Below are 16333 nucleotides of genomic sequence, written 5' to 3'. Positions count from 1 at the left end.
ATCTGCACTTGGAAAGTATAAATGCTCCTTTGTGTAAGAGATGGCTGTGTCCCTGCCAATGCTCAGTTCTGGCTCTTCTTTCCCCGTCTTGCTCCACCTCTTTTCCAAACCACTTCAGTTCATTTCTTTTTTAAAGTATATTGGTTTAGGATGTCTTTTCCTGCCTGGTTAATGACTTAAAATGATTATTCAGTAAAAGAACTAAAGCAGCAAAATGCAGAAAGCCTTCAAAATACAGCAATCATCTTCCTAATTCCTCCTTTCTGAGCAGTTCCAAGCATGCAGGAGTTCACTTGAAGCCTTACCTTGCCAAGCTTTCCTGAAAATCCAGGTAAGGTCTTGTCAACAGTGTCTGGATATTTCCATTCTCTCTGCTTTGTGAGCTTTTCTTTGCTGCAAACGTTGGACACATGGAATTTTGAAGCATTTAACAAACCCCAGCTGTTCACCTTCCTCTCTTCAGCTTTGCTCTAAATATTCCCTATCTTCCCCCAAAGTGGGAATGCACCCTTTAGGAAAGGACATTAGTGGGCATTGAAGGGTTGAGCTTTTTTTTCACTTATATAAATGTAACAGTAATCTTTTTCCCACTATTTTTGTTTGTTTAATCTTCATTGTGAGTTTGCTTTGTTACTCTTTCCAAATTTAGCTCAGAGTAGAAGAGAGAGATTGACTATAAATAATCAGCTGTACAGTAGCACAGTAAGAAGCAAAGGAATTCAGTGCAGAAACTTTCAGAGGAATTCTCTTCATGGGTTTCAATGCATGCAAAGTGAGCTCACTCTGAGGTGAAACTGCAGTTCTGGAGCTGACAAGTAGTTAATGGTGAGAATTTGAAACTCTCTTTGATACCTGTGTAAATGTCAGCAGGTTTTAACACTGTTGAAACTAGTATGTATTTACCTGGAGCTGATTCCAGTGAGTGAATCCCTCCCCAGAGTGTACAGGGGGGTGAAAATTCAATCTACTAATGCAGCAAATTCTCCCCTGGCTGTAAGCTTTCTGCTTCGTTACAATTTACTGCTGATGGTGTTTGCTACCACTCACTAAATAGAAATTGGTGGTTTAGTCTTGTTTCATACCCAAACTATTGTTTACATTCACTAACATTCTGTCCCATTTGATATTCGACTTTTTCCTCTCAGATTCAGAGCATCTTGCATTGATCTCTACGTCCTGAGAATGTGTAAGATGTTTAGGAGCTGATTAAGGCAAAACCAGTTTGTAATTGTATCATTAACTGGCAATTGCCTCCTCTCTTTCCTTTGTGTTGGTTGAAGGATTTTGATTTGAACATGTTTAAATGTTAATTATGAACCAAATGCTTCAAGAAACAAAAAGAGGTGAAGGAATTTTGCAGCCCTTGCATACAAAATGTACCATTTGCAAAATCTCATTAGATATTCACGATATATAATTGTCTTGGCAATTCATCGTCGTGTTGGGCTTCAAAGAGTGCCACTGTAACTACATAGCATCGCTGCATGTGCAGGGTGCTGGAGGCTGCAGCAGCATTGCATAGCTCCCACTCTTTGAAGAGTATTTGAGAACCAGTGGGAAACATTCAACTCACTTAAATTGTTGCCTTCCACTCAGATTTCATAAAGGCTGTAATGGAAAAATAGCTAAAATTGCCCCTGCTGCCTTCAATTTTAGTTTCTCAAACTTTCTTCCGGTTTCCTCTACTTGATTTATTTCAGGATGGTCTATCTATATAGTCTCCTTTATATCTTTATCCCGTTTTACACAGAAAGTTCATGGAATGAACTGGATTGGAGGGACCTTAAAGACCATCTATGGAGTGCTTAACTCAGTCACATCATGTGTTGTCCTAATTAACCTATTTCCAAACATGCTGTTTACCCTGATAGGAAGATATTGGTGAACCCACTCAAAATGCTGTGTTGCTCTCTGGTTCATCTGCTGAAAGGGGGAGTGGTGAACTGAAAGGTGGAAACAATTCATGTCCCTTCAGTGGATCGCAGCTGGCACAGGAAGTGTCAGGAGGTCAAGTGCAGAAACAGTAACTAATGGGAGACCTGGAAATTGAGGACAGGCTCAAATGTGCTGTAATTAAACCATAATTTGGTCTGTGGTGCTTTCTTTCGGCAATGATCCAGGTGACTGTCACAGGTGACTGTGTTTGGACTGGCACACAGAATCCTAGAATCACAGACTGGTTTGGATTGGAAGGGACTTTAAAGATCATCTCATTCAAACCCTTGCCATGGGCAGGGACACTTTCCACTATCCCAGGCTGCTCCAAGCCCCATCCAACCTGGCCTGGAACACTTCCAGGGATCCAGGGGCAGCCACAACTTCTCTGGGCAACCTGTGCCATGGCCTCACAGGGAAGAATTTCTTCCCAAATCCCATCTAACCCTGCTGTCTGCCAGTGTGAAGCCATTCCCTGTGTCCTGGCACGCCAGGCCCTTGTCCCAAGTCCCTCTCCAGCTCTGCTGGAGTGCCTTTAGGCCCTGGGAGGGGCTCTAAGGTCTCCCCAGAGCCTTCTCTTTCCAGGCTGAACACCCCCAGCTCTCCCAGCCTGGCTCTGTAGGAGAAATCCAGGTGTCACAGCTCCAGCTGATCTGTACAGATCTGTTGCAGGTGCCATCCCCAGGAATGAGATGTCAGCCATTAGCTGATGTGCTCTTTAATGAATCCCCTTCCTTCGGGGCCCTCCCTCTCTGCCTTCTGTTGCTTTGCTTAAATTCCCATTGCCAGGATGACTGTGTCCAACTTTGGAAGGAAAACACTCATTTTAGTGCTCCAGTGAAGAGCTGCACTGCTGCATTATGTGAGATTTCTGATAGATCTGGGAGTATGACTGTGCTCCTATTAAACATTTCAGAGCAGGCACTTTCTTGGATTCAAGTGCCTTGTATATTAGACCTGTGACTACTAATTTTTTTAAGACCTTTTCTTCTGTCCTGAGTTGTTTTAAGGGAATAGCCGAAGCTCTGTTGTTTCACAGGCATCAAAAGACTTCTCTGCCTCTCTCTGCAACCCAAGGGTTTGCCATAGGATTGTGTTATAGTTACTAATTGCCTCCTTTGACCTGGGAAAAAATTCCCCCTGGTTTCCATCATATGCTGAAAATGTCTGTAGGTATATAGGAGAGCAAATTCCCTTCACATCTCTTTGGCTTAGCAGAGCTGGCAATGATGTTGGAAATGGGTCTTTTCCTTAGCCGGGAGGTATTTCCTGTTTTAGTACTTAGGCAAAATTTAGGTGGAGCCACCTGGCGTCAGCTGCATTTCTGAGTCAAGATGAATTATACACTAGACTGAGATTCTGCTGAGGAATGGGTCTTGTTTTTTCTTATGGTGGACGTGGCTATTTAAGTTGGAAATATTAGCCAATATTTTACAAAGTGCCAGGAATTACATTCCTAAGAAGACTCCACAATCCTCAGACAAAGCTGTCGATCTGATCTTTATCATTGTTTATTTCAGTGTTTCATTGCTGTTGTGTCCTGCAGTATGTAAATACTGAAACCTTCTGAAATTCTCATTTTTCAAAGTAAAGCTTCTTCATTAAAGCAGTTTTGATTTGAAATTCTTCTTCTAGTGCTCTTCCCCATCACCCTGCTAGTTTTATTGGCAACATTACCCCTAAAACAGGTGGTCTGCATTAGCAGGAATATTAATACCACTTTGAATTAAGCTTTAATTTTACTTGCCATTCATGTTTAGTGTAGTTCAGGAAACATTTGTTTTGTTCCAGAGCTAAATGATGGATGACACTTTGCCACAGCCAAGGAAAGCTTTGGGGTACCTTTAGCTCCTGCCATCTGAGGAAGGGCCCAGAACAGAGCTGGAGGAACAGCAGATCTCACACATTCCTTTTATGTTAGGCTTTCAGCCTCTTTCAGGTGACATGGTTATTGCCAGCAGTGATGCTCTCTGCGTTTCCACTCTTTGAGGTTTAGAGCCTGACTAAAAGGCTTTGGTAATACATGGGAAAAGATCGAGCGAAGAAACCATCCACGGTTAGAAAGCAGGGCCTGAGCTGTCTCTAATTCCTTGATTCCTCTCTGGAGGAAGCATTAGGCATTTGATACAGGGCATAAATAACCCCTGAGGACTGGACATGGCCCATGGAGGTTTCCAGCCTTTCTCTAAATTAGTGTCATTCTCAAATCAAAAGCCACAGGCTCATCGAATGAGAGCTCTAGGTGAGGGTAAAGAAAAAGTGTCTTTGTTGTTGGCCAAAGAGAATAAAATACATTGAGATAGGTAGTGATTACTTCGATAAAATAATTATGTGGGCTTGAAATTGCAGTGAGGTTGCTGATCTGGACAGGTTTCCTGCCAGGTCCTCATGTGCCTCATGCATATTTAATGAGGAAGAGATGTAGGTGCAGAGATAAAATCATCCTCAACTCTCTGGAACCATTTATTCCAAAAATGTTCTTTTTTTCTGTTGCTTCTGAAAGCATTGTAATGCCAAAGTTGTTTGCTAATGATGTCCCTTGCCTTTCTTTAGTTATAACTGCAGGTGCTTTTGGGCCTCTCTCCCTGTATTTTCTCTCACCATGTGAGAGGTTTTCTTGAAATGCAACAATGAAATGTAAATCAATTTGTTAATCTGATGAAATTTGCTGTTGAATGTAATTACTTTTGGAGACATGCAATTACATGCTGATTTTTCAGAACAGGCAAACTGACATCATCTACTGTGGGATGGAAAGATTTAAAACAGAACAGTTAAATGGTCCTTTAAAACATGAAACAGCTGCTTGTGTTTTATCTGCTCCTGCTGCCTTATTTTTGGCATCAACCGATGACATTTTTCTCCTTTTAGAAGTTGTTCTCTTTTCGATTAGGTAATATTTTTGTTAGCACCTTCTTAAATCCTTTAAAAGGAGGATTTCTCTCAAAGGCAGTTAACCCTTGGCAGGATGTGGTACCACTTCAGTCCTTTTTACAGGAGGTTGTAGCTTCAGCAACCCTGAAAATTGTTCATGCCAAACTTTTCCCAGGTGCTGTGTTGGGTGGGGGGGGGGGTGGATTTTCATCAGAGATTCATGGAATGGTTTGGGTTGGAAGGGAGATGAAGGAGCACCTTGTTCCAGCCCTGCCATGGCAGGGACACCTTCCACTGGCCCAGGCTGCTCCCAGCCCCAATGTCCAACCTGGCCTTGGGCACTGCCAGGGATGCAGGGGCAGCCACAGCTGCTCTGGGCACCCTGTGCCAGGGCCTGCCCACCCTCCCAGGGAATAATTTTTTCCCAAATCCCATCTAACCCTTCATTTTGGCAGTAGGAAGCCATTCCCTGTGTCCTGGCACTCCAGGCCCTTGACTCTCCAGCTCTCTTGGGGCCCCTTTAGGCCCTGGAAAGGGCAACTGTTAAAACCTTGGGGTTTTACATCTGCAACTTGGGATTTCTTGGGATGATCTGTAGTGACTCACATAGCTTTTGTGAGGTTTATTGTAATGTCTTCCTACAGCACTAGAAGTCTTTTTGTGTGCCTGTTGCAAAACTTCAGCTGCATAAATAAGAAAAGTTATAGGAGAACAGAGAGAGACAGCCTGCGATTCAGGTTTAATAATACCAGGAGCATTTCTTAGCTTGTATTTTTTTGAGATCTGACAGTGACATATGTATTGATTGCCTTAATTTTAAGGAAGCTGATTTTTTTTTCTCTTTTCAAGTGCAGGGCTGGAAAATATATGAATATAATATATAAATTATATAGTACATAATATATAATATATAAAAAATTGCAGAATTAATCTTCTATGGAAGGAAAGTCCGAATTAGGCATTAATTTCTCTTGGTTAGGGCCAATGCTGGTTGCTTGAAGTTGCTGTATTTCTGTGATGAATAACTCTTGAAAACACCATAACCTACCACCGAATGTAAATATAGACCCCCAAATTCAAATATATTTAATAAAATGAGTGCTGTGAGCCATTGCTGAGGAGGCAAAAAGGTGAGATACTTTTCTTTTTATAAAAGCTTATTTAAAGAGTTGAAGAATAGTGAGGAGAGTTAACCAAGAAGAGAAAAGTGTATTGGCAATAAAATAGAAGAAGCCACACACTGAAATGCGACAGTGGATTCAGCCTGGCTAAACCACAGGGGAAAGAATATCCAGAACTAGGAGAGGGTGACAAACCCAAAAGCCTGTGGCTGGTTTGGCTCACAAACACGGAGCCAGAGACACCTGCATTCCACTGACAGCTCTCAGCTGACTCTGCAGTGCTGCTTTTGGGAAAAAAACCCCATTCCTGGAATGTCCTGAAAACTTCTTTTTCGCTCACTTATTTTCCTGACATTGTATTATTAAGATTTTTGACTTCTTTTTTACTGTATTGGCAAATGTTGCTCACAGCAATGTTGGCAAGCAAGAGCTGGGGTCAGGGCAAGGTAGTACTGTCACAGTCCTGTAAGGGAATTAATTTCTGGAATGATTGGGGGTTTCATAGGGTTTTTTCCTAAATTGTTTCTCTCTTAAATTATTTTTTTTAGTTATAAGTGTCATGTATAGTTATTTCTTTAAACAGTCTGTTTTGCATGCAAGATTAGCACTATCCACCTTCCCACACTTGGACCCAAACCATCAATAAATTTCATTGATATTTTGACTGAGAATTGAGGTAAATTCCATCAATTGATTTATCACTTCAGTATTTTACTAGAAAATTTGTCATGACAAAATGGTGAATTACATGTTCTAGAAATCCTTTAGTGATAGACAGTGACTACCTGGCCTTTTTAATGCAAATTTAAGAGCTTACTGAGAGGTTGTCCATTTTGCCCTACCCAGCATAGTTATGTTTTTCATGTTAAGATTTCTGGAACACGAAATCATAGCCAAGGCTCTCAACAGAAAAACTTGTGATGAATAAAACAGCCCAGCCCTATGATTCTGATTCCATGGCTCTTTAAAACTGATCGTGATGCTATGTAGTTTGTTTAAAGTAAATTTGGGGGGTTTTAATTACTGCCACTTCAGGTCATAATGTGACACCAGGTTTGAGACAACGTGTGACTTCAGTATTGTGTAATAATGTAAGAATGTTGTCATTCAATGGTATTTAAATTTGGTTATTTACATAAGTATATATTTAGTTTGGAGCTGGAACTAGATAATCTTTAAGGTCCCTTCCAACCCAAACCATTCTATGATTCTATATGTAATATGTATAAATATATATACACTTATTTTACTACTTTATTTTATTAAAGATGAAAAGTCCTTAAAATTTCTGTAGAGATTCCTGCAGCTGGAATATTGCAGGAGTTTTTGCTAGAGGTTGATAAACATGTTCAATTTCTCATCCAATATGATCCTTAGAATCCACGGCCTCCTCAGGGAAGGAGACAGAGCTTGTTTTCCCCATTAACACCACTGCAACCCTGAACTCTGTCTTGCATTTATTCCCCTGTTTTGTCTGGTCAGAAATGATGCAAGACAGAAGGTTTTGCCTGTTTCCATCTGTCAGCTATTTTGAAGCCTAAAAAAATGAACTTGCAAATATTGCTTTGGCTGTTTTATTCTTTTTATTCTTGATTCCCTCTTGTGTACTTACATCACCAGCTCTTTAGGAAAGCGACGTTTATTCCTTTTAAGCTCAGTAGACTGTAAAGCTCATTTTTACTGGACTTTGAGGGTCTGAGTGAGTGTTTGAGCTGTTATGTGCTATGTTTTAATTTTTTCCATGCTGAAACTCTTCAGCAATAGTTGGGATGCTGCCGAATGTAACTGAGCCTGCATGCAGATGGTGTCAGAGCTCTGCTCGGCATGAAGCCAGGGAACAGGATCCTTCCCAAATGCAATGGGATCCTTCCCAGATGCATCCACAGTGCAGCAGCTGGGACTGGAGGGAGGTGCTTAAGGACCTGGAACTCAGGGGATTGGAGTGTTTTCCTGCTGGTGACTTGCCTTCTGTCTCAAGGTTTAGGATCTTTATTTTTAACCACTCTTTCCAAATACCTCTGAGCTTCCTTGTCTCCAGAACAATTGTTGCAATCGCAGAATCACAGAATCACTTACGTTGGAAAACCCTCTAAGACCATCGAGTCCAACTGTTCCCCCAGCACTGCAAAGGCCACCACTGACCCATGTCCCCAAGTGCCACATGTACCTGGCTGTTAAATCCCTCCAGGGAGGGATGCTCCATCACCACCCTGGGCAGCTGTGCCAGCCCAGGACAGCCCTTTTCCTATTTTTCTTGATGTCCACCCTGCCCCTCCCCTGGCCCAGCCTGAGGCCGTTCCCTCTCCTCCTGTCCCTGTTCCCTGCCAGCAGAGCCCGACCCCCCCGGCTGCCCCCTCCTGTCAGGGACTTGTGCAGAGCCACAAGGTCCCCCCTGAGCCTCCTTTGCTCCAGCCTGAGCCCCTTTCCAGCTCCCTCAGGAATTCTCCAGCCCCTTCCCAGCTCCGTTCCCTTCCCTGGACACGCTCCAGCCCCTCAGGGTCTTTCTTCTTGTGAGCGGCCTGAAAGAAGAACTGAGAAGTTCAGAGAATTCAGGAGAATTCACTGAGGATTCAGAAGAACTGAGTTTTTTCTGCCTCAGCTTTCTTGGGGCGCGCTACAGTCAGGTGGAGGTGTGCAGGGTCTCAGCTGAGTTTGCTGTTTCAATTACAGGACATTCCAGAATTTTATTTCCTAGTGCACTTTAAATTTAGATGAGCATTACAATTCAACCCCTGGCTGTTTATTGAACAAATACTTCTCATTTGTCAGATTTGTGTGATAATTTCTGGGATGCAGTGAAGTTTGGGACCACATCTTAAGCACTGCTTTTAATTTAGAGACAGTCGTGCCTGTGTTCGCTCTGCACAACCTCAGAGAGTTCACAAGGGAAGACAAAACACGTATAATTGGCATTTCTGAGCCAACTGCTGACTGCAGCCAATTAGCTGAGAAGTGACAATTTGTGACTACTGCAGGAAGGCAGCACAGTATTGGAATATAAATCGATTTTCATCTCAGAATAAGTTCAGAAGTGAACCAGGTTTTATATTTGCACAGTAGTGAGTGTTTGTGCCATAAAGCTCAATGGCTCAGTTAATATTGCAGCAGGTGAGGAGTAAGTCATTAATCTCTTTCATCCTTCACGCAGGAACACAGTGACTCGGAGTAGTAGCTGTGAAAATCAAATTTGAGAGAGGGTTTTATTTTTGCTTGTTGTAGAATGCAAATGTGAGCATGGGAACCTCTTCAGCTGCACCAAGTTCTCTCTGATTTGGAGAAAGATGGATTTGATGGGTGGACTGTTCAGTAGATGAGGAATTGGTCCAGAGGAGGCTGTGGAGGTGCTCCAAGTGCTGGAGCCTCTCTGCTCTGGAGACAAAATGGGAGTTGGGGGTGTTCAGCCTGGAGAAGAGAAGACTCCAGGGAGACCTGAGAGCCCCTTCCAGTGCTGCTTCTGAAGTCCACACCTACAGCATCAGGTGTGTTACAGACTCTGGGATCTCCCACTTCCAAATCATGCTCCACTTCAACTTGTTGTGTGTCAGAGTTTTTCAAGTTACAATTAACTCCTGTTAAGGCCCTTTCTTCTCTGAAACCTAAGGTTTAACTTTCTGTCTAGAGAATCTTTCCCTGTGGATCTAGTTAGATTTTCTTCCTAACCTCCAAATTTGGGTGCAGTTTTGCTGTTCATTTAAAATAGAGATCTGTGGTGCCTCTGAAAGAGAATGCCCTTCTGCTTCTGTGGTGTGATTGGGGTATGGATTCACCCAAAAGCTCTTGGATGGGGCTTGGAGCAACCTGGTCTAGTGGAAGGTGTCCCTGCCCATAGTAGGGGGTTGTAATGAGATGGTCTTTAAGCTCTCGTGCAACCCATCCCTTTCTGTGGTTCTGGAGCAGCAGCTGGAGGACAGGTGAAATGTCCCAGGGCAGCTGCAATAGCTTTTACCCCCTTTTAGGCAACGAATGGAGCTTCTAGAGCATTCATGAAACCAAGGGCAAGGATGCACCATGGAAATTTAGGGGTCTACAAAGAGATGTCTCTGTGTGCCTCAGCGTTTATGGTTCTGTTATGGAACTTGTCAGGTAATAATTTTTTAGGCACCTGCACTGGTCAGCTGAATCACAGATGAGGTTTCCATTGAGTGTAAAGGGCTAATAGGAATACCCCTGTGATCCTGGGTGTCTTAATCTGTGTCTAAATCCCATAAATCATCTGCAGAGGTGCACAAATGCTTCCTTCTGTAAAGTGTTCCTTGGCACTGACATTGTTGAGACGATTTAAGAGCCACCTGTCTGAAAAAGGCTCATCTCAGGTTGCTGCTGTGTTTGCTCATCCCTCAGTGAGCAGGGTCAGCTCTAAAATCCCAGCTTCTGAAGGGTGTTTTTGAAGGGCTTTTTGCCCTTCATTCCTATGATTAGCTTTCCACTGCCTTAACGACTTCCATGGCTCATTAGAGATGTTCACAGAACACGGGAAGCAGCAGCAGCATGTGGCAGAACTGAGACCATGTTCAGGTGGTGGAGCTGGATTGCTGTGCTGGCTCATTCTTTCCTAAAACCTCACCGCCAGGGCTCTTGGAGTTGGCTCAGTGCTCCTCTGGAGTGGAAAGCACCAAGATCAACATGGATCTTGGCCATGTGTTTCATTAGAGCACATTGTGTTTGTGTTTAAAGGAGAACTGGAACAGGGAATGACAATACTCTTGAGCAGAAGAGAAGTTCTCCCCCCCAGCATTATTCTAGAGGGCAAAATGAATGTTTTGATGACTTTGGCATCACTCAGGAATACTTAAACCCCCTTCGTTTCACAGCAGGCCCTTTGACAAAAGCACAGGCACTCAGCATTCAGGCCATGGCGTCCTGTTAGCATTGTCTGTATTCTCCAAGGTCAGATTGAATCCTTGCCTCTAACCATAGGAAAAAAGAGACAAGACAGTGGAGTTTTGGGGGAGAAATAGAGGAAGATCTGCATAAATGTTACCTGCAGCTTATTTGGCTTGTGGCTTTCTCTCGCTGGAAGCCTGTGGAATTCCCAGCTTTCCTCTTTTCCCTGCTGCTTTTTGTTCGTTAACTTTGGTGCTGGGACTAGATTGAAATAAAAAGCAAAAAGCAGCCCAAAAATCTCTAAATTTCTGTGTGGTCCTGTAGACTTTGAAAACATGAGTGCTGTAGCATTCTCCCACCTGCCAGGTGAGGTTAATGGATGTAGCAGTAGGACCTTTTGATACCTTCTGAATTCACAGCAAGTCCCAAGCTCTGGGAGCCAGCTTCACATTGCGCCTCCTCTGCTGGACCCCTCTAGTTTCAGAAGCTAATTAGACTTTTAGTTTCCTTTCTTACACAGTTCTATTCTAGGAGCATGTCCTGTGCAAAATATCATTTTTAGTTTCTCTTTTTCTCATCCCTTATATGAAATAGGGATGAAAAGGAAGGCACCACTGGTGGGAATTTAGTCACTTCATATATTTGTGAAGAAAGATAGAAATATAATGCATCAATAATCCTGAGTTGTTACCAAAGTAAAAAAGTTGTGGAAACACTATTTTCTGGGGTTGTTCATGTTTTCTCAAGTGTTTAGAGACCCAGAATGTACCAAATTATGGTATGAAATTGCCATACTTAAATACTCTTTGGCACATTCACAGAATCCCAGAATGGTTTGGATGGGAAATGACCATAAAGCCCATCCAGTTCCACCCCCTGCCATGGGCAGGGACACCTTACACTAGACCAGGGTGCTCCAAGCCCTGTCCAGTCTGGCCCTGGACACTTCCAGGGATGGGGCAGCCACAGCTTCTGTGGGCAGCCTGTGCCAGGGCCTCCCCACCCTCAGGAATTCCTTCCCAATATCCCACCTATCCCTGCCTTCTGGCACTGGGAAGCCATTCCCTGTGTCCTGTCACCAGGTCCTTGTCCAAAGTCCCTCTCCAGCTTTCCTGGGGCCCCTTTAGGTACTGGAAGGTCTCCCCAGAGCCTTCTGCAACAACCCCAACTCTTTCATTATCAGTTCTTTAGTTAATTTTAGATTGGGGGTGCTAATACTATGTATAATACTGGGAATTATTTGAGTTTGGAGAAGGAGTTGTCCTTATCCCATTGTGGTGAATAGTTTGGCTTCCTCTAAAATATCAGTAACTTCCAGCACAAGTGGAAAGAGTAATGCTGTGATGAATTACCTGTACATCTGTTTATTACAGTTAAATGAGAGGAGTTACTCAAATCTGGTTCTTGCTGGATTTAACAAAAAATTTCCACCTAATTTCTTATTTGGATGGGGACTGAGCTTTCTTAGTGGTATGTGAAACTCAAGTTGTTTTTAAAGAGTTCAGGGCACTTGTAGATCACAAGAACAGAGGTTTATATAATTTTGGACATCGTTGCATGTACAGGTTTAAGGTGAACTTAGGTCTTAGTTGATCTACTTTTGTACAAAATTGTTCCCTCAAAATTATTCTCAATTTTCTTTTGTGTTGAAGAACAAACTCTGGTGCTTATGCAAACCAAGTCCTGGTATATAATTGTCCTAATTTGTTTTTCAAAATTTTTATCAGTCACAGGCGGTAGTTTAGCTCCAGCAATATTTTGAGTTTGAAATACCAGCTGTTACTGAAATGTCAGTTGGGTTCAAATATGCTTTTCCTTTGCTTATATTATTTTGTGGCCAAGTCATTTGCCATTAACTCCTTTGAAATTTGTGTGTACTGATTTCAAAACCAGTGCAATTTTTAGATGTTGGCTAGTTAGAGGAAGCCAAGTTTTCTTCTTGGCTTCATACTTTATGCTAATCAAATGATAAAAAATGTAAAGCTCTTCATTATAAATTTTTGTCAGTCCATACAGCCAGCTATTTCTGATCCTCTGGAAAGCAGGTGGATTTTTTTGGTACTTCAAATGATGTGGCAGTAGAAAAAGCAGGATAGGCGGTTGTGCTCTCCAAGGTATCTTTTCAGATAAGATAAACACAAGCTTTGTAATATTCTTGGAATTAACATAATTAAGTATCTGATCTTAGCTACCTAAGGGTACCGTGTTATTCCTAAGAACAGGCTATAAAACATCCTTGAGTGCCGTGTATGGCTTGGGAAGAGTCAGGTAGCTGCTCCGTGGAAAAGGATCTGGGAGTGCTGCTTGGCAGTGGCTGAAGGTGCCTCCGGGTGTGCCCAGGCAGAGGTTTAAGCTGGATATTAGGGAAGATTTGTTCCCAGAAAGGGCAGTCCAGCCCTGGTTGCCCAGGGCAGTGCTGGAATCCCCAGTCCAATCCTCCCCCTGGAGGGATTTAGCAGCCCTGTGGATGTGGCACCTGGGGACATGGGCAGTGGTGGCCTTGGCAGTGCTGGGCGATGGTTGGACTGGGTGGGCTCAGAGCCTAAACCTAAACAGTTCTGGGATTCTTTGATATGAAAGTAGGGATTTGATTTTGCAGCTGAGTTAAGGTTCTGCCCTGTACCTGGGGGAGGCTTTCCAGGTCTCCAGCACGAGCTACAGGGAGCTTTCCTGCAGTTAAACTGCTTCATCCTTTGGTACAAATGAGTTTTTTCAGAATGGATAAATGAATCTTCTACCGTCAGTTAAAGTTAATTAAAAATCCAGACTGCTAAGGAATTGGTGCCATATTTTTTGTGGATCCAGAATGAACAGCCTACTTTCAACAGCTATTTCCAACCAAACTTTCAGTGTAACTGAATTAATTAAGTCCTGGGAACAGATTATATTAGGGGAAATTAAGCTCTAAGTAAGCAAACCATTAACAATTATGAGACCAAATTGCCTGTGACACAGATTGGTCAGGTTTGATGGCACAAAGTATTTTCAGCTTGTGAGGAATAAATTGTAGAAACAACCTGGGTTTTTTTACTCCATGTATGAGGTACAGGTCCTCAGTTGGGCTTTACAGGAGAAGAACTCCAACAGGTAGAGAAAAGAATCACTGGTAAAGCATTTGTAAGGCTTCTGTGTGAAATAAACCTAAATTATTTTTTGTTTGTTTGTTTTTGTTTTATTTGTTTCCTGCAGTTGTTACCAAAAAATGAGAAGCCCTTCTCTGGTAACGGTCTCATTAATCTTTCATAGAATCTCTCTTATTTTAAAATTAACAGATTCTTGTTTTTTCTAATGGGAGCAAGTTCTGGTTTCCATCACAGAAACTGGTCCTGATGGTCATCCACAGAGGACTGGCCTGTTGATGATTCCTTTGTGCTTTTAATTTTTGTTTTCTACTAAAAGATTGTTGATACATAACAAGGGCTTTATTTTGAAATGCATCTCTTATAGTCACTCAGCATCATGGTTATTCTCAGAAGTAATAAGACAAGTTACTACTTTTATGCTGGCCGTGTTACATGTTTGTATTTTGGGATTTGATATTTTAGTAAGGATTGTCTTTGCCTTAAAGACATTCCAGAATATACGTTTATTCCAGAATATCCATTTATGCAAATATTGTACCACCATGGTTACCAGGCACTGATTTTTTACACAAAAAGTGAAATCTTGCTCACTGTCTTTTTATAATCAGAAAACCATTGGGAAGCACTTCAAAAGCAAAAATCAACAAGAAACTCTGTGTTTTCTTGTCTTTTGTAGGCAGGACTGTTGAGGTTGCAGCATCTGGTGTGCAGGTTTGGAGCTCACTTTGCAGCTACACAGTGGTTGTGCACTGCGAAGGAGCTTTCAACTTCAAAGTATTTCAATATATTTATAAGAAAACTATTTGGGGCAGCTTCTGTACCAAGTTACAATGGATATTTAAAGCAAATATGATCCTAGAAAGTGTTCCAGAACAATAGAAACCCAAGCAGTGACTCACTTTACACATATTCATGAATTTTGGGATGTGGCTATTGCTGGGAGGGGGGGGTTATGTTTATGCTAATGTTGCCATAAGTACCGTTTGTTAAGGAAGAAAAACAACAAATGAGGCCAGAAATGGATTTAATGTCCATGAAAACCTTTGTCAGTCCAGATTCCAGTTTAATTCTGAAATAAATTCTGTTACTTCATGAAAGAGTTAATATCCTGTTGTGGTGCTGAGAGATTGATAGGCAGAGGAAATAGGAGGTACCTGGAAAGAACTTCTGATTCCTAATATTGCACAAGTTGCTTTCCTCTTGGCTCAAGTCCCCTCCACGTTGTTATTTTTACCCAGGCTCCCTAATCTTCCCTTTTGCCTCTAACCACCTCCCAGTTTCCTGTTCGCCTCTTCCCTCTGGTTTTTGTCCCAAATATTCCGTTGTTTTTCCCTTCTCTCTGCTGTTGGATTGCAGGGAAGTGAGCTAAGATGAATGCCATAGCTGTTTTCACAGTATCTATCATCTTCTGTGTTTCGTGCCTCTTTGCAGCTCTTGGTGTAAGTTCCTTTTTCGAAGAGATTTTGTTGTCTGGATATTGTTTGAAATATAAATATTGAATTCTGGATTGCTGTGTAAACAATAATTAAAGATTTTCACTTTTAATTAAAGATTATTTGCAGCTCTGTGAAACCTCTGTTCTAAGTTTTTGAAGTAGTGTTTTCTTCAATATGCACTGAAGAATATTCCTTGGAACATGTCTGGGAGAGAGAGTTACTTGTTCAGCTTCTTTTTTGGGATATATGTTTTCAAAACAATATGAAGTTATAATTTATTTTCTTTTTCCTCAGAATATTTATGTTCTTTTTCAAAAACAGTGTTCAAAAATATGCATTGATCTGAGTAAAGATGCTTTTCATTGTCATTTTCAATCCTTTTAAAATATCTTGAAATATGAATTTTCTTTCCAGTAAGTAACAGAAAGCATTTGCTTTTTTTTTTCAGATTGCATTCTCACAGCACAGCAACTTTATGGACCTGGTGCAGTTCTTTGTGACATTTTTCAGGTACTTTTCATTTAAGACAGCTAAATGTTATTTCTTTAGGTTTTAGGCTTCAGCGTTTGGGTTCTTGTTGGTTTGGTTTTCTAACTTAAACATCCTGCTTACAGCACAGCCTAGAAAATTGAAATCTTCAGTCTGTTTAAAATATTTAATTAGGAATTATGTTAAGAAAATGAATTGTCTGCCCATTTTTGCCAATACATCATGTTCTGTGCATGCAGGGAAAGGAGGGATGGGGCTGGGAGAGGCTTTTGGAAAAGGAGTTCTTTTTGAGATGGTATAGGAAACATTGACTTCCCTCATCCTACAGATAATGTGTGACTTACTGCAGATTTTCACACCTCGTCAGACACCAGTCATAAATTAGGGGAGTTGTTCTGCAGAGAGTTAAGTCAGGAGTAATTTCCAACTCTTTAGGTGCCACCTTTTGATTTTAAACTGAACTCTGAAAGTATGTCAAGTTAAATACAAACATATGTTATACAATAGGAGCCAAATACTTCTGGTTTTCATACACTGCTCTAAGTTCATTTCTTAGTATAAAGTGAACTGA

The 16333-nt window shown here is 41.7% G+C and overlaps 1 protein-coding gene across 3 annotated transcripts in view; it reads left to right on the top strand.

Annotated features, from left to right (window-relative positions):
• ATRN (attractin) overlaps positions 1-16333 on the top strand; it is a 153847-nt gene that overhangs the window by 92643 nt on the left and 44871 nt on the right. For all 3 annotated transcript variants that reach the window (XM_042021968.1, XM_042021969.1, XM_042021970.1), the window contains one exon: positions 15722-15783. In XM_042021968.1, coding sequence (XP_041877902.1) covers positions 15722-15783 — 62 coding nt within the window. The remainder of the gene's footprint in view (positions 1-15721; positions 15784-16333) is intronic.

Source organism: Corvus kubaryi, unplaced genomic scaffold, assembly GCF_017639235.1.
Source record: "Corvus kubaryi isolate FWS band 111438036 unplaced genomic scaffold, C.kubaryi_AGA036_p1.0 37182, whole genome shotgun sequence".
Classification (NCBI taxonomy): Eukaryota; Metazoa; Chordata; class Aves; order Passeriformes; family Corvidae; genus Corvus; species Corvus kubaryi.
This window is presented reverse-complemented; position numbering and strand designations above follow the sequence as displayed.